Source organism: Ictalurus furcatus, chromosome 13, assembly GCF_023375685.1.
Source record: "Ictalurus furcatus strain D&B chromosome 13, Billie_1.0, whole genome shotgun sequence".
In the NCBI taxonomy this organism is placed as follows: domain Eukaryota; kingdom Metazoa; phylum Chordata; class Actinopteri; order Siluriformes; family Ictaluridae; genus Ictalurus; species Ictalurus furcatus.
In genome coordinates, this window is record NC_071267.1 from 4,124,637 (window position 1) to 4,152,460 (window position 27,824).

Below are 27,824 nucleotides of genomic sequence, written 5' to 3' on the forward strand. Positions count from 1 at the left end.
TAAAAGCATCTCTCAGTGTGTAACATTATAATATTTAGATGTGTTCCTGTGTGTTTCTAACCAGGAGCTGGAACACAAAGTCATCACTCTGATAAAGAATGAGCTGAAGAGGTTTAGGAAGCTCCTGAGTCCGGATTACCCAACATGCCCTGAGAGGGAGGTGGAGGATGAGGAGGATCTGCACAGTGTCAGAGAGGGAGCGCTGAAGATCACACTGCGTGTCCTGAAGAACATGAACCACACAGATCTCGCTAACACACTGCACAACAGTAAGAGTTCAGAGTCATGGCTTTATTCCATCAGGTTCACTTTAGAGAGAGGAAATAGTTTTAGATATGAACACCTTTAGTTTGAAGTTTGAGTTTAGTATCATGTACATCTGGTGCTTTTCTGTTCTGTTCGTGGTCCAGTTTGTGATTACTCTGTAAAGTGGTCCTGTTCCTTCAATAATATTTAGTCCATGAATCAGGAATGAACAACAGCATTTGAAAGAATTTTACATTTTATATTGTGCTCAGTGATTTTGCATTAAAACATGTTATTACTTTGTTTAATAGAACTCGCCTCTATGTATCAGACAGAGCTGAAATCCAGCCTGAGAGAGAAATTTATAAGAATTAATGAAGGAATCTCACAGCATGGAAGCTCAGCACTTCTGAATGAGATCTATACAGATCTCTACATCACAGAGGGTTGGAGTGGAGACGTCAATAATGAACATGAGGTGAGACAGATTGAGACAGCGTCCAGGAGACCAGCAACACAGGAGACACCCATCAAATGTAACGAGCTCTTTAAAGACAAGTCCATCAGAAGTCTTCTGACTAAAGGAGTTGCTGGAATTGGAAAAACAGTCTCTGTGCAGAAGTTCATTCTGGACTGGGCTGAAGGAAAAGCAAATCAGGACGTCACCTTCATGTTTCCACTTCCTTTCAGAGAGCTGAATCTGATGAAGCAGAGAAATCTCAGTCTGATGGAGCTTCTTCATCACTTTTTCCCAGAAATGAGAAAACTAGAATTACTAGACTCCTACACAGTGGTGTTGATCTTTGATGGTCTGGATGAGTGTCGACTTCCTCTAAATTTCCAGAAGAATGAGAGATTGTGTGATGTGACAGAGTCAGCCTCGGTGGATGTGCTGCTGACAAACCTCATCAAGGGGAATCTGCTTCCCTCTGCTCTCCTCTGGATAACCTCTCGACCAGGAGCAGCCAATCAGATCCCTCCTGAGTGTGTAGACCAGGTAACAGAGGTACGAGGCTTCAGTGATCCTCAGAAAGAGGAGTACTTCAGGAAGAGGATCAGTGAACAGAGCTTGGCCGATAAAATCATCACACGCATGAAGTCTTCAAGAAGCCTCTACATCATGTGCCACATCCCAGTCTTCTGCTGGATCTCAGCCACTGTTCTAGAGAGAATGTTGGGTGAAGCAGAGAGTGGAGAGGTCCCCAAGACTCTGACTCAAATGTTCACACACTTCCTGATCTTTCAGATCAAACACAAGGACCAAAAGTACCATCAGAAATGTGACCCTGATCCTCAGCAGACCAGAGAGAGTATCCTGGCACTGGGGAAACTGGCTTTCCAACAGCTGGAGAAAGGAAACCTGATCTTCTATGAGGAAGACCTGAGAGAGTGTGGCATTGATGTTGGAGAAGTGGCAGTGTACTCAGGAGTGTGTACCCAAATCTTCAGAGAGGAGTTTGGGCTTCACCTGGGGAAGGTGTTCAGCTTTGTACATCTGAGTGTTCAGGAGTTTCTGGCTGCTTTATACACATTTCTCCGCTTTATTTTTAGGAAGACAAATGTGTTAGTGGAGCAACGCATTGGACTTTTCCATTTCTTCAGCAAGTCAACCATGTCTGATTTCCTCAGGAGTGCAGTGGACAAGGCCTTACAGAGTGAGAATGGACACCTGGACCTGTTCCTCCGCTTCCTTCTGGGTCTCTCACTGGAGTCCAGTCGGGCTCTGTTACGAGGCTTAATGCCACAGACAGGAAGCAGCTCTCACAGCAAACAGGAAACAGTCGAGTACATCAAGGAGAAGATCAGGGACAATCCATCTCCAGAGAAATCCATCAATCTGTTCCACTGTCTGAATGAACTGAATGATCATTCTCTAGTGCAGGAAGTACAGACTTACCTGAACAGAGAAGAGAACTTTTGTCTCAGGGGAACCAGACTCTCTCCTGCTCAGTGGTCAGCTCTGGTGTTTGTGTTACTGAACTCAGATCAGGAGCTGGATGAGTTTGATTTGAGGAAATATGACCCATCAGAGGAATGTCTTCTGAAGCTGCTGCCAGTGGTCAAAGCCTCCAGAAAAGCTGAGTGAGTATTTTTATTTATAAATGTATTACTGCATGGTTTGTTATTTTAATGTAACACTGAACTGCACTGTTTGGATTAATGCTTGTTAATAGTTACTCTAATCATTTTTAAACAAACCTCTGGTATTGTTACAGAAGATTGTTTCACTTTTTACACTAACACGTTACGTCTGCACTGAGATCTGGGCCATATGGACAAAACCTTACATCACCATTTATTACCTTTTCTCTAAAACTGATGAAAATGATCTCTACAAAATAACTGCATGTATTCATGTCTGCTTTTTGATCATTTTGTGAACTAAACACCAGTGAAAGCCACTTTTTCTTTTCTCCTTTTACTTGAAAGAGACACTGAACAGAACTTCACAATTGAGAACAAGAAAAACATAACACTGTCACCATGGGAACAATATGAATACAACATGTGACATTGTGTGTGTGTGTGTGTGTGTGTGTGTGTGTGTGTGTGTGTGGGTGGGAGCAGTCTGGCTATGCAGCTACAGCACATATTAATTTATTTTAGACATTTTAAATCTCACACATCTGATGTTATTTTTATTTATGCTATGCTAACAGAAAGAATAAGTTAATATTACCTGTCTTACATTTTACTGTCTGTTTCTGTTCTGTTTCAGCAACAAAATATTTCCAAACAAAGCCATAGCACATCCTGCTCCTTTTTGTTCAAACGGGAGATTTCTTATTTATTTTATTTATTTTTTAGTTGGAGACCTTTTAACACGTACTTTCATTAAAAAATGGTTTCAAGTTTCAGTTATAATAAAGTATTTGTTTAAACAAAAAACCATCTGTTTTCAGTCCTTTAAATAACACTGTGACTGATGATTTATTATTATTATTATTATTATTATTATTATTATTATTATCAGTTACAACGATCCTTAAAGGAATGAAAACAGAATGCTCTTTTGTTTGAACAAATGCTTTATTATAATAAAGCATTTGTTTATAATAATAATAATAATAATAATAATATTACTGATCTGGTGTCCTGTCCTCTGATTTCTGTCTGTGAGAGAAACACACTCACATTTCTGTTACATGGTAAACTTTAGCTGGATTATGGCTGTGTTTGTTTGTTTGAGGTCAGAGTTCTGATATTTCATCATTTTTCTTCCAGGCTGTGGGAGTGTAATCTGACAGAGGAAAGCTGTAGAGTTCTGTCCTCAGTTCTCAGCTCAAACTCCTCCAGACTGAGAGAACTGAACCTGAGACACAATAACCTGCAGGATTCAGGAGTGAAGCTGCTCTCTCCTGGACTGGAGAATCCACACTGTACACTGGAGACACTGAGGTACACACACACACACACACACCAACAACAGTAATAATAATAATAATTATAATTAAAATAAATGAAAAAATGGCACTGAAAGTTCACCCCCATACGATTAATCAATTATTAACAATAAATAAATAAATAATCGAGCAACAAATCGATTGTGAAAATAATCGTTAGTTGCAGCTGTGTGCTTAACTGCTGGTGAGCAGGGGGATGGGAAAGGGGCGGAGTTTTAGCTCCCTGCAGGGCAAACAATTCACACCTCTCCACGAAAACATTGAGACAGAGATAAATCGGAGAGCAAGACTAAAGCTTTTTTGATAATAAAACACCACATACAACTGCCACAATAAAATTATAACATTTAACCCAAGATCGGACTTGTATAAACGTTTACTACCTTACATTACCCACATAGACGAAAATCCAGTTCGCTCACGGTTTTATAAATCATGCACATTTCCATCAGTATAAAGTCCATCAGCTTTATTGAAGAAAACAAACGCAAAGTTCCATATTTAATCACAAATGTCCTCTGCAAAATGCATTAAGTGTTTTGATATCCCACTCCTCTGGAATTTAGTAATTAGCCATAAACTGAACTGAGACACATTCTAAAAAAGCTACTCTGCTTTGGCTATGCTGAACAACCCGCCTCCTAAATTTTAATCGGGCAGTCTAACTTGATTGACACCCACATGGACCAATTGTAGATACTTGTAGCTTTCAAACAAGCCCAAACTCGACATGATTGACCAGTCAGGGGCTGAGAAAATCAAACGCGTAATCAGCACAACCAATCCTTTTATGCATGCATCTGTTGGTCTTGAGTTGTGTGTCAGCGGGTACAGGGCAATCAGCACAGCGCTACAGGGCCGTGCAGAGAAACTATCAGGAAATGGCTGCTCCGCTCTAGCGGTCTTCCTGCAAAACTTTACACAGCAGGTTTTTGCATGTTTGGCAGTTTTTTTCTGATCGCTAGTTTTCTACTGGTCACTCGTGTGTCTATCATTTGAGCCATTAGGAGAGCAAGTGTTCCTTCACCTGGGGCTCTGGCACTATTTTTAATAAACATTATATTTTATAAGAATGTTTCAGACTTTTGTGTGTGTGTGTGTGTGAAATTACACATTGTGTAACAGAGTTCATGCTACTGCCATTTGTTTTCATTTTGTGCCATTTGGAGAGGTTATTTTGTGCCTTTAAAAAAAAATGTTTGCTATTTCTAGAAGTTTGCAGTTTTTAAAGGTTTTGTGCCATTTAGAGAGGTTTTTTTTGGCCTTTTGGAGAGGTTTTTACCTGTGTTTGGATAACCTTACACACAGTTTTAGTGATTAGAGATAACGTCCTCATATTTTGGGTGTTCATGGACAAGTACTTGGGGCATCTTTGAGACCAGGAATGGGGTTGATATCAACATTTGCTGTGAAGATATAACAATTGTGTTCAAAGTAAATATTTTTTTTATAATAAAAAAAAAAAGAAAATTCTGAATATATTGCCCCAGGTAGGCTAGGTAAAAGAAGAAATACTTGAAATAACTGCTAATTCTTAAAGTTTTAAGTGTCTACTTTCACATGAGCCATTAACCACTACTGTGGTGTGTGAGATCACAAAACAAATCAGTGCTGAACTCAGGTATGTGTTCATACCTGCCGGTGGAATGAACGCAAGTGTCGGGGCTTAAGGGGTTAATAACATGCCAATACTAGTTTATTGTTTATACACAGGCTGTTCATTTTATATTTTTATCCTGACATTAGAACCTTGTATTCAGGTAAACACTTTATTTCCCACCTGATGGAAACACCTCATTTCACAATTAGATAAATAAATCTAACACTTCATAATTTCTCTTCCAGGCTGTGGGGATGTAATCTGACAGAGGAAAGCTGTAGAGTTCTGTCCTCAGTTCTCAGCTCAAACTCCTCCAGACTGAGAGAACTGGACCTGAGTGAGAATAAACTGCAGGATTCAGGAGTGAAGCTGCTCTCTGCTGGACTGGAGAATCCACAATGTACACTGGAGATACTGAGGTACACACACACACCAACAACACTAGTAATAATAATAATAATAATAATAATAATAATAACAACTTATATAGCACATTTCATATATAAAATGCAGCTCAAAGTGTTTCACAATGGAAAATAAAACAAAATGACAAATATAATATTAAAGGAGAACTATTTTAAGCCTTTTTACAAGATGTAATATAAGTCTCAGGTGTCCCCAGAATGTGTCTGTGAAGTTTCAGCCCAAAATACCCCACAGATCTTATACCCTGCTGTAAATGCCCCTTTTTGGGTGGAAGCAAAAACAGGCTGTTTTGGTGTGTGTCTCTTTAAATGCAAATGAGCTGCTGCTCCCCGCCCCCCTTTCCCCCTTCCCCTCTCTACGCCTACTGGTCTCTCGATCGCTCTAAAAAAATCGATTTCCAGGATATTGTATATAATTTGCGGCCGTCAGGGAGCCGCTATCAGTGTACGGGAGACTCCCGGAACTTCCGGGAGAGGTGGATGTCTGTTTATGATGTTATTTATTTGTTATCTTTCTTTTCATGTTACATATGACGCGGACTCGACTGTACTCAGAAAAACTACCGAGTCCAAAATGTCCGAGTCCGTGTCAAGTTTGAGTACAAATTTACTTGAGTGTGTGATAAGTCCGAATTCGTTCATAATTCGACTCGAGTACCCCAACTCCAATATAATTCACCCTCCCACAATTACTGCAGCTTATAACACAAAAACAAGCATAACATACTGTTAGATTTATGGGAAATCTCAGATTAGGTCCGTCAGTCCCCCGCCATGCCTTCTTCAGCCTTTATCTTCTACGTTTAACTCTTAACTCTGGGCTATGTGTGGTTTTCTGCCGAGCGTTCGGGTACCCGGAGAGTCCCAATGAACACACACTGACACATACGCTGTTCACAGAGAGTTCTCAGTTTATTATTGCAAAACAGGAGTTATTTATACATGGAGTTAAGAAGCAGTGCGTAGACGTTTTCTACTAGTGCAGGTACCAGACAGATTTAGACAAAACACACAGCACATAGTGATAATACAAAATAAGTCATGTGTCATGCTGACACAAAAATACATGTCAGCTATAATACAGGATAGCAGTTTGATCAGCTTATTCAAAGAGGTAATTAAGTGAATACATTCATCATAGATATTTGAGAATTCCCTTCAACTGCCCTCTTTTATTCTAGCGTAGCGCAGAATAACCCAAAAGGAATTCTCTAAAGTCAAAGTTAACATCACCCTTCCACAGAAAAGTCATGATATGTCTGTGAGAACACATCTGAGGCTGCTGAAACCGCGTCATCATGGTCATAAATATAAATGTCAATCTGGGCCGAATGGGTCGGGTAGTAACCAGAATTGGAATGGCCAACTGGCGTAGAGCTAAAAAGAGCTGTAGTTACAGAATCTTGAACTGAGGTGATACTACGACGAATACATGCACAAATACAGGGACCGAATAGGAAGATAAAGATGAGAACCACGATAATAGGGAGGATGGCAGATGCTTAAGGGGAAAACCGTCAGAATAAGTACCACCAAAGACCCCAAGTGGTTCTACCTTCTTCATCTCGCCGGAGATTTTCAGTGACCTTTTTCATCTTTTCTGAAGCATGTGAGATGTTACCACCGGGAGCATCATTAGTGGGTACATATGTACAACAATGTTCACCAACCATAGCACACAGTCCTCCTTCCTTAGCTAACATCAGATCCAGAGCGAATCGGTTTTGGGTACTCATTAATCTGAGTGCAGTCAATTCGTCATTAATCGAGTCAGTGGCTTCAGCTGTAGCATTTGCAAGCACGGAGAGATGGTAGTGAGTTACTTCTGCGAAGTTCCACATCTCCGTCATTCCAAATCTACGAACAATAGAGGTCTAAAATCTTTCGGCCTCTGTTGACACTTTATGTTCATTCGGGACTTCAGAAAGATCGAAAGCAGTATATAAAGCCCTCTTTGAACGTCGGCTCTTAGGACGAGACGGGGCATATATAGACTGGACACTAACACTGGCCCTTACTGTTCTAGTAGGAACATGATGAACCATGTCCTCAGTTGTCACAACGCACATTCCATCAGTGAGTCGAGCAAAGGTGCAGAGACCATACCAGCCATGGGGAAGAGAAGCATATGGCTTAAACCCACAAACCCAGTAATGGTCTTCTACTGCGTTTGCTCCAAACACCGTAAAGCCCAAGGAGCAAGTATCGGGTAGTCCTTTACAAGTCCATTTATCAGTATACCAGCCACCAATTCACCATCACAATGATAGGGAGAAAGAGCACCCATATACACAGATGTCATGCCATCCTTTCCTATAGGATAAGGGGCGGTGATCTCTGATAATTCACGATAAAAACATACAGCGAATTTATTACCCTTAGGTAAACGGACAGATTGATGAAAGGTCAGCGGTATCTGAAGGGTTTTAAAAGATCCTTCCTCTTGACAGGAGTACAGGGGGTCCAGCCAATCAGTAGGCCAATTAGTTTCACGGTCACTGAGATCATAGGGGAGGCAGGTTCAGTCATAAAATTTGGCACTGATGCATTTCACATGGAGACAAAAACAAGTAGATTATATTAGTATTTTAAACATCAGGGCAAGATAAAACAGAGTTGCAGTAAAATCTGCACTTCAGCGTTTTCTATGCAAGGATTTTTATGCCTGTACCGTCATGTGGTCACACAGCCTTGAGTTGATAAAAATATTTTCAGAGAAAAATGTGAGCCAAAGAACAGAAAAAAAAACACATTGAGTTGTGTTCTTACTTTCTTTCTTCTCACCAAGGAATCAAAAATGTCACAGTGAAGCCCAATATACAAATATTTCCCAAAATCATCATCTTTCTGGGACAACGGGTAATAATTTAATCACAGAGATCATTGAGTTTGGCTACTGATGAGCAACGCTTAATTCAGTCATGGGTAATTTCTTGATCCTAGGAGAATTAAAAGCTATGTTTAAGCATCCCTTGATTGTGATAATAATAATCCTGCTGTACAGGAGGAGGTAGTGGTGGAAACACATCTGATTGATGGTTTGGTTGGGACCTCACCATCCCCGCAGCAGCGGGTACGGGTGATGGGCCATACATATGAGGAGCAGGCTGATATGGATCAGGCTGATGATATGGGGCATATTGTGCAGGAAAATACTGCAGACCACCTCTTAACATAAAACCAGGACCACGGCCACCTTGACCTCTTCCTTTGCCTTGCTGCTGATGTCGTTTTTTAGCGCAACAGTCACGAACCCAGTGGCCAGGTTTCTTACAATAATGACATGTGCCTTTATGGGCACTACAGGACATAAGAGCGTTTGCCCTTTTAACATGTTCCTTTTTTGGATTATGCACGTTAATAGCCTGAGCACAGAAAGTCAAATCAGCTAGTGAACCAGCAAAATTAGCTGGTTTTAATAGCTCGAGCTGATGACAAGGTAATTCTGCTCCACTAACAGGCGGAGAGTCTTGCCGAATTCCTCGAATTCCCCGAATTCCTCCGTCATCGGTATCTGTATCTCCCGCTGGAGTAGCAGTGGCTGGCGCTAGCACTGGGGGCGGTTTAGCATGAGATTTACGAGGTGCTTGTTTAGCGGACAAAAGTGTGGGTTTTTGCTTCTGAGTCGGGGCGGCAGTGGCACTGAAATCACACAGAGGCGGAACTTTAGTTCTACGTGGTGGAGTGCGAGAAGTTTTATCATTCACATGGAATGTTTTGGTAGTTTGTCCTTTAAATTATAATGTTTATTCCAAAAGGGAAGTAGGCAGAGCCATTCCATATAACATTTTGACATATTCATAATCCCAATTTGGATCACCTTCACCATCATAAATCATTCGTTTGATCTGAGCAAATACACGCGGCTCAAAGGAGCCACTGAGTGAAATGATTTGGAGTTGCAGCGAGCATACCACTGACCAGCCGTGTACACAATCTAAATATGGAATCGTATATAATCCGCCTAACGCGGCGGTTTCCACCCAGTCTCTGGGGGTCATACCAGGAGACGGAGGGCTAGTGTAGATGTGGAACCCCCCCCATAGCTTGGAAAACAACACGTACAATAAACAGACAATCTAATGTAACACTCTTAGGTAAACCACACAATCGCAAACTCCAAATTCTACGTAATATACTATAAACACAACTGTTAGGCAGGCATGACATTACAGAGGATCATAGACCAGAGTGCGGATTATCGGCAGACAGATAATCACTGTTATACTCAAATATAAATTATACCACAACGGTTCGAGATACACCGCACCTGGGAAGAAAGAACAACAGATATATGATACAGAGTATGTTACTTCTGACAGCAAATTGTTAGATTTCACATACTCATATATACCAATAGTAGTTACGGTTCTAATGTGATCTCCTTTTCCATCTTTCCAGTCATTATTCTGCTGGCAGGTGATCAGAGATGAGTGGATAGTGTCTGTCCTCCCTATAAGCTTTGTTGCCATTTATGATTTTTTATTAAATATATTGTTTTTGTGTTTTAAATAGAGCTGCAACAACTAATCGATAATAATCGATTATGAAAATCGTTGTCCATGAATCGTTTCGATTAGTTGGTCTGCGCACGGTACATTTACTCATTATGTTGCTTCTGTTCCGAAAACACACTTCGGAGAGTAAATACTAAAATTGTGTCCCAAGTGACGTACTATACACTTACACAATGCATTATGTACTCTTCCGTCGAGTGCAGTGTTTCCGTGGACCCCTAGTGGTCAGTGGTGTAATTGCAGGGGGTTGGTGGGAAAGTTTTAAAAATGTTTAAATAATATTATATAATTTTTTGTTCAATGTATCAAAATATATTCAAATGAGATGTTTTTAAAATTAATCAATTTGGTTATTTGTGTGCATTCACAAATATCACGTTAGCTGAGCTGACTGAGTTCATAGATGGATTTATTTTAAATTTATTCACAAATGAATTGATAATTTGCAAAAACCCATGAGTGGTAGACAAGTTCAAGTGTCGCAGTGATGGATAAAATAAACAAAAGATAATTCAGAGAGTCAAATTAAATGTCACACCAACAATAATATCTAATTGAACTTTTGTATATGTATTTGTACCAATCCCTGGGAAATGACAGGTTCTACCAATCAACCAGGGATTGCTAGGACTGTAGAATTCAGTGCTTTTTGTGCATCCATAACATGTAATGCATAAATACTAATATATATATATATATATATATATATATATATATATATATATATATATATATATATATATATATATATAGTGGCAAGAAAAAGTATGTGAACCTTTTGGAATTTCATGGCTTTCTGAATAAATTTGTCATAAAATGTGATCTGATCTTCATCTAAGTCAGGGGTATTGACAAATATAATGTGTCTAAAATAATAACACAAAAAACTTCTGATCTTTCATGTCTTTATTGAGAACAACCAAAAAAACCGCATAGTGCTTGTGGAAAAAGTATGTGAACCCTTGAGTTAATGACCTCAAAAATGCTAATTGGAGTCAGGTTTTAGCACACCTGGAGTCTTGTTAAGAAAATGAGTTTGGAGGTGTGGACTACAGCTACTTTGACTGATAAAAACCCCTCAAACATTTGGAGTTTGCTCTGCACAAGAAGCACACGCTTATGTGAGCCATGCCTCGCCAAAAAGAGCTTTCAGAGGATCTACGATCAAGAATTGTTGATTTACATAAAGCTGGCAAGGGTTACAAAGTGATTTCGAAGACTTTATAAATTCACCAGTCTACAGTTAGGCAAACATTCTACAAATGGAGACACTTTGGGACTGTTGCTACTCTACCAAGAAGTGGGCGCCCAGTGAAAATGACACGAAGAGCACAACAAGACTCATCAATGAGGTAAAGAAACAACCCCGAATGACAGCCAAAAATTTGAAGGCACCATTGGAACTGGCTAACATCTCTGTTCATGAGTCTACAATACGTAAAACACTGAACAAGCAGGGTATCTATGGCAGGACACCATGAAGGAAGCCACTGCTTACTAAAAAGAACATTGCTGCACGCGTGAAGTTTGCAAAAGAGCACATTGACACTCCACAGAGGTATTGGCAAAATGTTTTGTGGACTGATGAAACTAAGATTGAACTATTTGGAAAAACCACACAGCACTACATCAGGCGTAGAAAGGGCACGGCATATCATCCCAACCGTAAAGTATGGTGGAGGAAACATCATGATTTGGGCCTGCTTCGCTGCATCAGGGCCTGGCCAGCTTGCAATCATTGTGGGGAAGATGAATTCCCAAGTATATCAGACAATTGTTCAGGATAATGTGAGAATGTCTGTACGTCTGCTGAAACCGTGTAGAAGTTGGGTGATGCAACAGGACAATGACCCAAAACACCGGAGCAAGTCCACAACCGAATGGCTTCAGAAAAACAAAATCTGTCTTTTGGAGTGGCCAAGTCAGAGCCCAGACCTCAACCCAATAGAGATGCTATGGAATGACTTGAAGAGACCCATACACATGAGACGTCCAAAGAATATGACAGAGCTAAAGCAGTTCTGCCAGGAAGAATGGGCTAAAATTCCTCCTGAACGATGTGTAGGTCTGACCCACAGCTACAGGAAGCGCCTGGTTGAGGTTATTGCTGCCAAGGGGGGTCAACCAGTTATTAATTCTAAGGGTTCACTTACTTTTTCCACTGCCATTTTGAATGTTGAATGAGTGTGTTCAATAAAGATATGAAAGATCAGAATTTATTTTGTGTTATTATTTTAGACGCATTATATTTGTCAATACCTTTGACTTAGATGAAGTTCATATCACATTTTATGAAAAATTTATTCGGAAAACCATGAAATTCCAAAAGGTTCACATACTTTTTCTTGCCACTATATATGTATGTATGTATGTATGTATGTATGTATGTATGTATATGTATAAAATATTACGGCTGTCACTAACGATTATTTTCATAGTTGTGTAAACTTTTAGTTTTTATTTGTAATACTCAGTTTGTGGATTTTATTTTAAATAAAAGAAAAAATGGCACTGAAATACGATTAAACGATTATCAGTAAATTAACAAATAATCGGTCAACTAATCGATTGTGAAAATAATCGTTAGTTGCAGCCCTAGTTTTAAACTGCGAGTGGTTTCAGTTTAATATGTTGTAGGCTCATTTATTGAGACTGTTCACATTGATCCTATAACAGGATATAATAATATTGGGCTTGTTTTTGAAGCTGCGGTTGCTTATTTGTCTCGTGAGACTTGGCAACACTGAGGTATTCGTGTGTTGTATATTAGCTCCAATACTCGACAGCGGAGGTGGAGGTGGATACGGTTTTCTTGAAGTAGAGGAGAGTTGCTCTCTCTCATAGCTAGCAGAAAATAAGTGCAGTTTACCACACTGACCATAGCAAAACAAACAAACAGCTGAATCAAGTTAGCTAGATACCTATTGAGCTACTGAAATGTCTGACCTGTTTAACAGGAAAAAAGCATCTCAGTCTTCAATCCCTTCAGATCTCTGAGTTTTCGCCACCTCTCAAAAGCCATGCCCATATTTATTCTCGTTTTAGCACGGGCTCTGTCGCTTTCCCATTTTGACTGCAGGCTCTCCACAGTTCCAGGTTTCTTGTCTTTGACAACAGTTGGTTCCCCAGATGCCATAACTCATTTCAAGGAGGTGACTTCCCCGACTACCTCCCACCTCCCCACCTCACGGAGAGAGAGAGGTCGACTGTAAAGCCCGCCTAACGAGAAAAGTGATAGATTAGTTAGCACAAAGAGAGACCAGTAGTTATATCATACACTTTCTGTCAAACTGTCAATCAAAGTAGTGTGTTTGATAATTTATGGCCCATCTCTTTCCCTGACTGACAGGTCTGTAGGTACACTTTAATTTATGACAGGTCTGGGGGGGTAACCCCATCCACTGTATCAGTGGGTCAATCTGGCTAATTTGTGTCTGGTAGTGGTGGAGAGGGGTGTGTGGAGGGGAATAGTCCGCCTCCCAACAAAAGGTCTTTATGTTAATGAGTTTGGTTTTTTGGTTTGGGTGAAATACGTCTGAAAAGAAATAATGTTTAATATGGGCATGTGTTTGTGTTACTGTGTGGGGTTATTTCGTTTGTGTAAACACATTGTTAGAAAAGCCTTATGATTGAAATGTGTACATATATGAGTAGAATATTTGTTTTGTGAAATAAATGAAAACAAATGTTGATTACGTTTAGGGAGGCTGGTCTGCCTTTGAATAAAAAAGTTTAGGAGGTAAAGCGTTTTTAAAAAAAAGAATCTGTTTAAAAGAATCGCGTGAATTACATACCTTCTAAAACATAAACTTTTAGGAACTAAAAAGATTAAAAGAGTTGTTTAAAAAGAAATCCGTATTACATGTCTTCCAAAAAAACCCCAAAACCACATAAAACCTTTAGGAGGTAAAAATGTTTAAAAGAGTTGTTTAAGAAGAATTGCGCGTATTACATGACTTCTAAACAAAGATCCTTACGAGGTAAATACATTAAAGTGCTGGCTAAAAGAATCTCCTTAATGTTTTAAACTAGGAGAAGTTTTTTTTTTCCAGAGGTGCATTCCATTTGCTGTGTTAAGCGTTAACGAAAGTTAAACCGGACCCACCTCACTCTCTCGCTAAACCACGCCCACACATAAGTGTTTTCAGACACACCTCTCTCTCTCTCTCTCTCTCTCTCTCTCTCTCTCTCTAAACACGCCCATACAAGTGTTTTCATCGTAGACAGTACGTTCTGTCAAGCTGTCAATCATAGAGGTAGAAGTAGTAGGGCTAATTTATGGTTTGTGTTTTTCCTGACCGACAGTTCTGTAGGTACACCTAATTTATGACCAGGGGTGGTGGGGGTGGTGGGGGTAACCCTATCCACTGTATCAGTGGGTCATTTTGGCACCTGTATGTCTGGGTTGTGTCCTTCCTTTCCTGGGGGTGTGTGTTTTGTGTATTGTGGGGGATCTCCCCCAACAAATGTGTTTATGTTAATGACACTGTTGTGAAACGTGTTTCTCCCTGAATTAATCACATACAATGTATATATGTATACCTTTTTGTGGTATAAGCGAATGTTTCTTTCTGAAATTACTTTTGTGGTATTGTTTTATTTTGAAGCTTAAGGATGGTTTAGGTGAAATATGTCTGAAAAGAATATCATTGTTTAATATGGGTATGTGTTTTTGTTACTGTGTGGGTTATTTCGTTTGTGTAAACACATTGTTAGAAAAGCATGATGGCTGAATGTGAATATATATGAGCAGAATGTTTGCTTGTGAAATAAATGAAAACAACTGTTGATTACGTGTTTGGGAGAACGGCATTACTTTGAATAAACATTTACTGAAATAAAACCCCTGAAACAAATAAACCATTGATATGGCCAAAGAAATGTAAAAAAAAAAAAAAAAAAAAAATGTTTTTACATACATTCTAAACATAAACCTTTAGGATTTGAGGTTGAAAAAATAATTGGAGGTTGAAAGAATGTTCTGTCAAACTCATTCAGTGTTCCAACATTGTCCTCCAGGACACTAGTAGACTAGGCTTGGTTGTCTGATGAACAAAGATCAAGTAACAGTTCAGTATTTTGGTGATACTCAACGCCATGTTGATAATGCTGCTCTTGATCTTTGTTCATCAGACAACCAAGCCTAGTCTACTAGTGTATATGAACTACGAACCTTTCTTTTAAAAAAATCCTAAATCCTCTGACCAAGTATACGGCTGTGCCATCTGTCTATTAAATAAATGCCAGTCCTTCTCGCTGAAAAAGAAGGATCAAAATATTCTGCCAGTAGTTTGGCACTGTGACTCAAAAAGTTGTCTTTTATCTGACATCTGAAAGCTAACTACTGTCCCAACTGCCGTACAATACTGATAATGCTCTTACACTTAAGAGGGCTGATTGGAAGACCTTGTTAAATAATATTATTATGTTTTTTTCATTATAATGTCTTATATTTGATAAAATATATTCTTATACATCTCATTACTTTTTGCCTTTCCTTATATGTTGACATGGTAGAAGACGTGTCAATGGGCAATGCTGGTGCGAAGGTGATCCTGCACAAGGACATGTCTTTGTAACTGTAAGTGACTATCAACTTAATCCTTCACATGGTATTCATAAGGTGCCATAAGTTTCTGCTTCTCTATGGATCACACTGAAATTTGAACAAAATGGTTTGACTTAATATCCGCAGCAGTAGTGTACAAGTCATTTCTTCCTAATTTGTTTATTAACTTTTATTGCATGCCTAAATGGAATAAAAGTTATTTGCCAGATTCAGATGCCCCTAAACAACTTATGAAGTATGAGTTTGTAACTGATCAACAAAGACTGTACTATCGTTTCTAATATGATGCCTTTAAAATGGAAAAATATTTTCACTGATATATTTCAGAGAATTTTTTTTACCCTAGTTTACACTAAATGTCTAATATTCTGTTCTGTTGAAATATGCCTCAACTGTTAAAATATTTTGAAATCTTTACAAATAACTCTCTTGTTTCTATAACTTTGGCTTATAGTGTATATGACTGCTCACTGTCATAAACCCATACAATAGTATACTATATATATACATACAATTGTATACTAATAATACAATACTATAACAGTAATCATTTTGACTCCAGATCAGGAGTGGGTAAAGACATACTGGTGATCTGATCTATATTTTATATATATATATATATATATATATATATATATATATATATATATATATATATATACGTACTTTAGATAATGCCTCTCTGAGGGCCATTTTGGAATGTTCCCAAGTCAAAGTACTGTAGAACTCCTAAGCATTAGATCACCTCATCATACTCTTTCCATACCATCATGCTCTTTGCCTGACAAAGCAATTCACATTCTATGTCAAAACATATTTGACAGCTGGGGTCTAATTCTAAAATCACCAGATACCAAATGTACAACAGTTTTGTCTTTCTGCCATCACAAAATAAAAATGTTTAAACCTTAACTAATGTAGTCACGGGGGGTATGTACATTTTTCACACTACATTAATGGTGGGGATCCTTATAGGCTGTGGAACAGAAATGTACTCAGTGTGTCTCCACCGATTTATTTCACATAGCAGTACAACCATTTTTTCTTTTTACCATTATGGACAAAACACCCATTTCTTTTAAAACATCATCTTTAAATGTCTTTCTACCTCCTAAAAAAACCCTCGGCCTTAAGACACGATATTTGGAGTTGTTGACGCCCTGCTCAGGGTTAAACAACAACGTCTTTACAATATCTTCATGAATAAATAGCCAAACTAACATCTTGTTTTTTTTTCTTGGAGCAGAAGTCAGGTCCTCTCTCATTTCAACAGGTCCTCTTGTTGGTGAATACACAGCATTCCTCTAGGGGTATTAGGATTTCTCGGAGCAGGCACTGTAACAGAAAGTTGCAGAGATTCTTCTGTGTTTTAACTACAACTTCTTAACCATTATTTAAGCACTGAGACGCATGACTCTCTCCTTAATTCATTAACATAAACACATTTGTAAGCATTCTGGTCAGCAAAACCCCCAGAAACCACATGTCTCTCTCCCACACAGACAGACAACTGCCAGGAAAGAGCACACATTCAGATCAAACAGTGTTACAGAGGGCCTAAATGTACACGACTTGACTGTCAGCCAGTGGGGACATGGGATGTCAAAGCATAGACAAAATCATATGTATTTAACGGCAGTTCTGTGTAAGTATCCTCGTTGGCGAACCATTTTCCAAAATCTTGTTTATAGTTGAAACAAAACGCACGATTCTTTTAAACAGCACTTTTAAACGTTTTACCTTCTAAAGGTTTATGTTTAGAATGTATGTAAAAACATTTTTTTTTTTTACATTTCTTTGGCCATATCGATGGTTTATCTGTTTCAGGGGTTTTATTTCAGTAAATGTTTATTCAAAGTCACGCCGTTCTCCCAAACACGTAATCAACAGTTGTTTTCATTTATTTCACAAGCAAACATTCTGCTCATATATATTCACATTCAACCATCATGCTTTTCTAACAATGTGTTTACACAAACGAAATAACCCACACAGTAACACAAACACATGCCCATATTAAACATTGATATTCTTTCAGACATATTTCACCTAAACCATCCTTAAGCTTCAAAATAAAACAATACCACAAAAGTAATTTCAGAAAGAAACATTCTCTTATACCACAAAAAGGTATACATATATACATTGTGTGTGATTAATTCAGGGAGAAACACGTTTCACAACAGTGTCATTAACATAAACACATTTGTTGGGGGAGATCCCCCACAATACACAAAACACACACACCCAGGAAAGGAAGGACACAACCCAGACATACAGGTGCCAAAATGACCCACTGATACAGTGGATAGGGTTACCCCCACCACCCCTGGCCATAAATTAGGTGTACCTACAGAACTGTCGGTCAGGAAAAACACAAACCATAAATTAGCCCTACTACTTCTACCTCTATGATTGACAGCTTGACAGAACGTACTGTCTACGATGAAAACACTTGTATGGGCGTGTTTAGAGAGAGAGAGAGAGAGAGAGAGGCGTGTGTCTGAAAACACTTATGTGTGGGCGGGGTATGGGGGGGGGGGGGGAGAGAGTCTGAAAACACTTATGTGTGGGCGTGGTTTAGCGAGAGAGTGAGGTGGGTCCGGTTTAACTTTCATTAACGCTTAACACAGCAAATGGAATGCACCTCTGGGAAAAAAAAAAAAACCAACAACTTATCTCCTAGTTTAAAACATTACGGAGATTCTTTTAGCCAGCACTTTAACGTATTTACCTCGTAAGGATCTTTGTTTAGAAGTCATGTAATACGCACAATTCTTTTTAAACAACTCTTTTAAACATTTTTACCTCCTAAAGGTTTTATGTGGTTTTGGGTTGTTTTTTTTTGGAAGACATGTAATACGGATTTCTTTTTAAACAACTCTTTTAATCTTTTTAGTTCCTAAAAGTTTATGTTTTTGAAGGTATGTAATTCACACGATTCTTTTAAACAGATTCTTTTTTTTAAAAACGCTTTACCTCCTAAACTTTTTTATTCAAAGGCAGACCAGCCTCCCTAAACGTAATCAACATTTGTTTTCACTTATTTCACAAAACAAATATTCTACTCATATATGTACACATTTCAATCATAAGGCTTTTCTAACAATGTGTTTACACAAACGAAATAACCCCACACAGTAACACAAACACATGCCCATATTAAACATTATTTCTTTTCAGACGTATTTCACCCAAACCAAAAAAACAAACTCATTAACATAAAGACCTTTTGTTGGGAGGGGGACTATTCCCCTCCACACACCCCTCTCCACCACTACCAGACACAAATTAGCCAGATTGACCCACTGATACAGTGGATGGGGTTACCCCCCCAGACCTGTCATAAATTAAAGTGTACCTACAGACCTGTCAGTCAGGGAAAGAGAGGGGCCATAAATTATCAAACACACTACTTTGATTGACAGTTTGACAGAAAGTGTATGATATAACTACTGAGACCAATCAGAATGTGCGCTGTGTCACTCTTACCACATCTGCCACTTGTTTTCTCGGTTTACTGTCGTGGAAATTTAGACAAACACCTGTAGACTCGTCCTCTCAGATGAAGTAGTTTTATTACAGAGAGATGAATACAGGAAGAAGAATGAGCGCACTCGTCCAGTGTTGATGCTATTTCCCCAAGCTCCAGCTCAGTCCAGAAGTCCTCCATAAGTGCCTGATGAATGTGAAAGTAGAGGACAGTGAGGTGTTGGTGGAGAAACACTGGGTTGAGGGTCAGAATAAAGGGCAGATAAAGCAGCTATGCACATACATAAAGAGCTAGCTCTTGTGCTGAGTGGCCACGCCCATTTAACTCTGATCCAACACCTCATCAACCTTTTCTCTCAACATCATGTAAATGTTCCATAACATTACATTTTAATTGGCAGATTAAAGAGTTCTTGTGTAAATGCTCCTACACACTGTTTATGAAGAAATTAATTTGGCGGCTGTGGCTCAGGTGGTAGAGCGGGTTGTCCACTAATCACAGGGTTGGTGGTTCGATTCCCGACCCACATGACTCCCACATGCCAAGTGTCCTTGGGCAAGACACTGAACCCCAAGTTGCTCCTGATGGCAAGTTAGCGCCTTGCATGGCAGCTCTGCTACCATTGGTGTGTGAATGAGACACAGTGTAAAGCGCTTTGGATAAAAGCACTATATAACTGCGCAATTTACCAACAGTTTTAGCATCTCTGTGAAACTCAGCTTTGTCTTAATGTTGAAATATCTACATGACTTCTCACATCAGAACAAAGTACATTTATTTCTACAGCATGTAGATCAGTGTACATTACACACACATTTACTTTAATAACACGCCAATACTAGTTTATTGTTTATACACAGGCTGTTCATATTATATTTTTATCCTGACATTAGAACCTTGTATTCAGGTAAACACTTTATTTCCCACCTGATGGAAACACCTCATTTCACAATCAGATAAATACATCTAACACTTCATCATTTCTCTTCCAGGCTGTGGGGGTGTAATCTGACAGAGGAAAGCTGTAGAGTTCTGTCCTCAGATCTCAGCTCAAACTCCTCCAGACTGAGAGAACTGAACCTGAGTTACAATAACCTGCAGGATTCAGGAGTGAAGCTTCTCTCTGCTGGACTGGAGAATCCACACTGTACACTGGAGATACTGAGGTACACACACACACACACACACACACACACACACACACACACACCAACAACAGTAATAATAATAATAATAATAATAATAATAATAATAACTTTATTTATATAGCACATTTCATACATAAAATGCAGCTCAAAGTGCTTCACAATGGAAAATAAAATAAAATAAATATAATATTAAAGGAGACCTATTTTAAGCCTTTTTACAAGATGTAATATAAGTCTCAGGTGTCCCCAGAAAGTGTCTGTGAAGTTTCAGCTCAAAATTCCCCACAGATCTTATACCCTGCTGTAAATGCCCCTTTTTGGGTGGAAGCAAAAACAGGCTGTTTTGGTGTGTGTCTCTTTAAATGCAAATGAGATGCTGCGCCCCGCCCCCTTTCCATAAGAGACCAGCTCCTGCTTCCTATACTACATTAGCTGTGGAATCTGGTAACAACCTTATTCACAAAGCAGCCTGGTGTAAAATGATTCACAGAAAACCTACACAGTTTTCAAAAAGACAATCACCTTACTGTATTGTGCATAATAAAGGTGTGTTTTCGGGTTAAAAATAAAAATGACGACATAACTCTGGCACTTTAGCCGCATTAGCCATGGAATCTGCTAACAAGCTCATTCGGAAAATCGATTTGCAAACATTCCCAAAATATGAAGTGTGATATTTACGTCTTCTGGATATGAAGCTGGATCACGAACAGTGGGTACTGATCCATGCTTGAGAATCAAGTTTTTATCAAATCCTGCTTTGTATTGACCCTCGTTCACAAAGCAGTCTGGTGTGAAATGATTTTAGATATTTTTGGGGCACATTTCCTTCAAAAATAAAACTTCACTGCGTCTTCAGTGTCTCTGATGCCGGGAGTACATGAAGACTCTCGTGTTCATTCTTACAGCCAACAACAGAACACTTACAAAGCTTACGAAGCTGAGACATTCTTCTCATCACTGTAGCTGCTCCAGCGTGGAGAACATGGCCGATTGTGTGCAGCTCACTCAGGGGAGGAGCTATGCTAATAGGGCAGAGTCCCTGGCTGGGGCTCGTTCCAACATGATGTCACGTTAGGGCGAAAACAAAAGTGGCTCATTTTGAGACTCTGTTTATGATTTATTTGGAATATAAAAAAGGAGTGGGTGGATTTTTACCATCGTAGGGTGGTTGTGTACACATTCTGCCGACACACATTTATGTGCAAACACCATTTAAAAGTGAATTTTGCATAATAGGTCCACTTTAAAACAACAATATTGCAACACAACATTAAAGATAAAAATACAATATTAAAACCTAAAAATTCCTTAATAAATGAATAAATAATCAAATAGAAAATAAAATATAAATTAGATCATTATGAGATTTAAAAAAAATCAGTTTTAAGCCTAAAATGAAGAGGCCTAATTGAAAGCCAAGGTAAATAAATGTGCTGAAGCTGCTTTTTAAATATATTTAGTAGTGTTGGGTACGAGTCCACCTTTGTCGAATCCGAATCGAGACCAAGTCCTTAACCAATCAAGTCGGAGTCCAAAAGGGGCCGAGTTAGACTTGAGTCCGAGGCTTTAATGGCCAAGTCCGAGTCGATTCTGGCCGAGTCCAGACAGTAATTACATTGAAAAAAGATTTGAAATTGCAATTATAAACTCAACACTGAGCTGTTAAATTAGTATTTTAACCTTCACAAACCAATGGCAACATAACTAACAAAAAATACCACTATTACATCTTGCCATTGCAATTTAATATTTTTATTTCATGTCATCAGCACCTCAACTAGTTTCCTATCAAAAAATGGTTTCAATAAAAAAATGGATATAGAGGTATTTGTAGAACTTTTATTAGATTACAAGTGTATGAAAATACAAATGAAGCTGTTTTGTTATTGTGTCACACAATATTGTGTCTTCCAGTTCGAGTTACATTTCAGTGATTTGATGCCTCTCCCCCACAGTTTGACACAGTCTGAGAGAGAGAGTGAGTGAGTGTGTGTACAGAGTAGAGTTACATTTAGCAGCATGTCATAACAACAAGCTTCATGCTTTATTATTGCTTGTAATCTGTCTATGAATCACAACAAACTCATTTCTGAACACAGCTCTGTTCTTGTAACTTTTTTCATTTTAATTTCTAAAATAATAAAAAACATCAGCAGGGTTTATGAGATTTACTACATTAAGAAGTACTTTTCACATTTTACACAAAATTCAAGACTGGAATTACGAAATGTTAATATTTAGGGGCGGGCGATATGACTACACGATACGTTTCACGATAACGATATGTTTTCTTAGGTAGAAAATGCACGATATAAGAGAATTCCCTTTCAAGTTTCACTTATAATAAAGCATTTGTTCAAACAAAAAACCATCTCTTTTCAGTCCTTTAAGGACCATTGAAACTGATCATAATTTATTAATAATAATAATAATAATAATAATATCAGTTATAATGATCTTTAAACGAATGAAAACAGAAGGGTTTTTTGTTTGAACAAATGCTTTATTATAATAAAGCATTCATTTATAATAATAATAATAATAATAATAATAATAACAGTACTGATGTGGTGTACTGTCCTCTGATTTCTGTGTGTAAGAGAAACACACTCACATTTCTGTTACATGGTAAACTTTAGCTGGATTATGGCTGTGTTTGTGTGTTTGAGGTCAGAGTTCTGATATTTCATCATTTCTCTTCCAGGCTGTGTGTGTGTAATCTGACAGAGGAAAGCTGTAGAGTTCTGTCCTCAGTTCTCAGCTCAAACTCCTCCAGACTGAGACAACTAAACCTGAGTCACAATAACCTGCAGGATTCAGGAGTGAAGCTGCTCTCTGCTGGACTGGAGAATCCACACTGTACACTGGAGATATTGAGGTGCACACACACACACACACACCAACAACAGTTATAATAATAATAATAATAATAATAATAATAATAATATTTATATAGCACATTTCATACATAAAATGCAGCTCAAAGTGCTTCACAATGGAAAATAAAATAAAATGACAAATATAATATTAAAGGAGACCTATTTTAAGCCTTTTTACAAGATGTAACATAAGTCTCGGGTGTCCCCAGAATGTGTCTGTGAAGTTTCAGCCCAAAATACCCCACAGATCTTATACCCTGCTGTAAATGCCCCTTTTTGGGTGGAAGCAAAAACAGGCTGTTTTGGTGTGTGTCTCTTTAAATGCAAATGAGCCGCTGCGCCCAGCCCACTTTCCGGAAGATACCAGCTCCTGCTTTCGATACTACATTAGCTGTGGAATCTGCTAACGACCTTATTCACAAAGCAGCTTGGTGTAAAATGATTCACAGAAAACCTACACAGTTTTCAAAAAGACAATCACCTTACTGTATTGTGCATAATAAAGGTGTGTTTTCGGGTTAAAAATAAAAATGACGACATAACTCTGGCACTTTAGCCGCATTAGCCATGGAATCTGCTAACAAGCTCATTCGGAAAATCGATTTGCAAACATTCCCAAAATATAAAGTGCGATATTTCCGTCTTCTGGATATGAAGCTGGATCACGAACAGTGGGTACTGATCCATGCTTGAGAATCAAGTTTTTATCAAATCCTGTTTTGTATTGACCCTCGTTCACAAAGCAGTCTGGTGTGAAATGATTTTAGGTATTTTTGGGGCACATTTCCTTCAAAAATAAACCTTCACTGCGTCTTCAGTGTCTTTGATGCCGGGAGTACATGAACACTCATGTTCATTCTTAGCGTGGAGAACATGGCCGATTGTGTGCAGCTCACTCAGGGGAGGAGCTATGCTAATAGGGCAGAGTCCCTGGGCGGGTCTTGTTCCAGTGCGATGTCATGTTAGGGCAAAAACAAAAGCGGCTCATTTTGAGACTCTATGATTTATTTGGAATATAAAAAAGGAGTGGGTGGATTTTTACCATCGTAGGGTGGTTGTGTACACATTCTGCCGACACACATTTATGTTCAAACAACATTTAAAAGAGAGAGAGGTCGACGATAAAAGTGATAGGTTAGTTAGCACAAAGAGAGGCCAATCAACACCCATTTAACTCTGATCCAACACCTCATCAACCTTTTCTCTCAACATCCTGTAAATGTTCCATAACATTACATTTTAATTTGCACATTAAAGAGTTCTTGTGTAAATGCCCCGACACACTGTTTATGAAGAAATTAATTCGTGTGATAAATGAGGCCCAGTGTTTTATATGAGTAGAACATTACAGTGTGTATTTGATATGGTGTGGATTAGCATTGTTTCTGCTGTTGAGCTTTGTTTTTGTGTGTGTGTGTGTGTGTGTGTGTGTGCGTGTGTGTGTGTGTGTGTGTGTTATGTGATTTGTATGTGTGTGAAAGTTAGATTAAGCTCCAAAGAACAATGAACTCCAACAGTTTTAGCGTCTCTGCTAAACTCAGCTTTGTGTTAATGCTGAAATATCTACATCACTTCTCACATCAGAACAAAGTACATTTATTTCTACAGCGTGTAGATCAGTGTACATTACACACATTTACTTTAATAACATGCCAATACTAGTTTATTGTTTATACACAGGCTGTTCATTTTATATTTTTATCCTGACATTAGAACCTTGTATTCAGGTAAACACTTTATTTCCCACCTGATGGAAACACCCCATTTCACAATCAGATAAATAAATCTAGCACTTCATCATTTCTCTTCCAGGCTGCGGGAGTGTAATCTGACAGAGGAAAGCTGTAGAGTTCTGTCCTCAGTTCTCAGCTCAAACTCCTCCAGACTGAGAGAACTGGACCTGAGTGACAATAACCTGCAGGATTCAGGAGTGAAGCTGCTCTCTGCTGGACTGGAGAATCCACACTGTACACTGGAGACACTGAGGTACACACACACACACACACAGAGAGAGCAGAATTTTAATAAACACAGCTATATCCAGTTTCCATCTGTGGTGAGTGTAATTGTAGTGATGTGATATATTGTCATTGTTGTGTGTGTGAGATGGAGAGTAAATGTTCTGTATATAAAGATTTTGTGTAGTTGATGTTTTCAGAGCTAAAACTGAATGTGTTAAGTGTGAGAAGGGTTTTTTTCTTGCAGCATGTATAAATGCAGTATTACAGATGAACTGAGGTCAAACTCCTCATCACACCTGAGAGAACTGGATCTGAACTGTAATAATCCAGGAGAATCAGGAGTGAAGCTGCTCTCTGATCTACTGAAGCATCCACACTGTAAACTGGAGACATTATAGTGAGTTACTGACTTACTGTCTCTTTACTCTACTCTACTGTATCATACTGAATAATGTGTGTGTGTGTGTGTGTGTCTGTTGGTGTTTATGCTGATGTTGTGTGTTTACACTGATGCTCTTCTGTCTTTCAGCATTAACTATAATAAACTCACCAGGACAGGCGTATGACAGGAGTCTCACCTCAAACCTCTTCTCCAGGATAAAGCAGTTTTGGTGAAGAGTTAGAATCCGTCCCACATTTCCAGCAGTTTGGAGGTGAATCATTAAACTTAAAAGGACAGAGCGGATACAAAGTCAAGAACAGGCAGAACGTCATACACAGGAGAAATCAACACACGTAACGAAATATCTGCTGTAACACCAAAAGTATTTGACCTCCATTTATACCAGTTCCTGAAGGTACTTGGAGACTGTGGTCATTCACCGTAGGACCAATTGCACTGACTCAGTAGCAATACTACCTCCTGGCACTTTAGTGTATTGTAAGAATCATTTTCATGGTTGCCGTAAGATTCAGGATGTCTGGTGCTCCACTTTGTTTGAGATTGTGGCCTACATTGATGAAGTGGGAACGCTGTATAAGATCAGACCACATGGAGAAGATGGCCCCATTAAAACTGTCCATTGCTCAGAACTTAAGCCTGTTCTTACCTGGCAATAATATGCCAGGTAAACCAATGGGTCAGGTCTACTGGCCCTTTCCAGCCCCAGGAGTGAGTAGAGCCAGAAAGACCTAGAATTGGAGATTATTCACAAGTGGCCATAGTCCACACGAGAACGGGTGTAAGGAACTCTGAGGGTCAAGTCCACGTTGATTCTAGTTCTCAGCCCTCAGTGCTTCAGTCTAGTCCAACAGGGGTACAAAATGATTATAGGTTCATCTTTAGCGTCTCAACCCCAGGTGACCACACGAGAGCAAGAGTTGAATTTAGAAACTTCTCTAGATCTTCATATAGCTCAGTCACTTGATCAGTCAGGAATGGGTTTAGTTTCTAGGACATCCTTTAGGCATTCTACTCATGGGACTTTCAGTGTTCACCTGGATGGTGATCATTAAAGGTAGGGGTGAATTTGGCAAAGTTGGTTGGAGGCGCTATTGCGCATGCCCACTAGAGGGTGCACTGATTCTTTATACACATCACTTCCTGTCTATAGAACCATATCCAGTGCTTGAATCCTTTGCTACACTGTGATTGTTGGTTGCTGGAAGAACAAGTTCTGTTGACAGCAAATGTGTGTTATAAATGTGCCAACGCCATTTATACCTACCTGGACAGGCTATTATTTTGGGGGCTTGGTAGCGTGTGGTCATAATTTGTCTGCATCGCATTGATTGTGTGTGGGTGTGAAGACGAAAAAAATACCAACAATACCATCAAACCCGTATGTGCTTGTTGAATATCCCATTATAGATTTAGTCCCCCTTTGCTGTTATAATAACCTCCACTCTTTTAAATAATCTTTAAACTTTATTTTGGAGCATGGCCTTTGGGATTTGTGCATTTGAGCATGCATTTCACCTCCTGAAGAGGAGACTAAAGGGGGAAACCCCTCCCAACAAGCAACAATTTGGTGATATCAGTGGATCGCTGCCTGATTATTTATTGCAAGGAAGGGATATGCAACCAAATAGTCTTCAAGGAAATCAAAGTAAATAACACTATCTGTTCCAATATTTTTGCTCACCTCAAAATGTTCTAAGGTGTTTAACACATCTAGATGTATATATCAATAAATTAAAGCTTCAATTTTGATCTATTGTCTCATATTCATCTTTTGAACTCAAACCCAAATGTCTTCAGTGTGTAGCAAAAACAAAAGAATTCCAATACTTTTGAAGAGGACTGCATGTATGGCAAGGTTGACTGAAGACAGGTGGGGCTGATGGCCACTGATTATGATTAAGACGGTGCTCTCTGCCTCCCTCTAGTGATGCAACAAGTCAGTTGTCTACTTACACCACAATCCATTACAAAACTACAGACTCTCTTTCCTATTTGGTGTTCAAATCTTCACAAGGAAATGTGCAATGACTTTTTACAACTATGGATTCACCACAAGAACATCATAGCTCTCCCAACATGCTTCACAGCCTAGAGACATGGCCGACATGAACTGCACTTCCCAGAACGCGCACACACACACACTCTGCCTCTTTCTCAATCACCGGACTTCTGATCA

The 27,824-nt window shown here is 38.9% G+C and overlaps 1 protein-coding gene across 1 annotated transcript; it reads left to right on the top strand.

Moving 5' to 3' along the window:
- On the top strand, positions 1–27,397 carry LOC128616752 (NACHT, LRR and PYD domains-containing protein 3-like). The gene is made up of 9 exons (XM_053639547.1): positions 1–269; positions 558–2,328; positions 3,472–3,645; positions 5,496–5,669; positions 20,247–20,420; positions 23,110–23,283; positions 25,097–25,270; positions 25,490–25,642; positions 25,775–27,397. Exons 1-9 carry the CDS (start codon positions 233–235, stop codon positions 25,809–25,811), a joined length of 2,868 nt encoding a protein of 955 aa, XP_053495522.1. The 5' UTR covers positions 1–232; the 3' UTR covers positions 25,812–27,397.
- Positions 27,398–27,824: the final 427 nt, after the last annotated feature.

Bases quoted from the DNA above. Each gene is read 5' to 3' on its own strand.
- LOC128616752 (XM_053639547.1), top strand. From the start codon at position 233: ATGAACCACACAGATCTCGCTAACACACTGCACAACA. The intron at 2,329-3,471 runs GTGAGTATTTTT...TTTTTCTTCCAG, and splicing joins AAAGCCTCCAGAAAAGCTGA to GCTGTGGGAGTGTAATCTGA. The intron at 20,421-23,109 runs GTACACACACAC...TTTCTCTTCCAG, and splicing joins TGTACACTGGAGATACTGAG to GCTGTGTGTGTGTAATCTGA.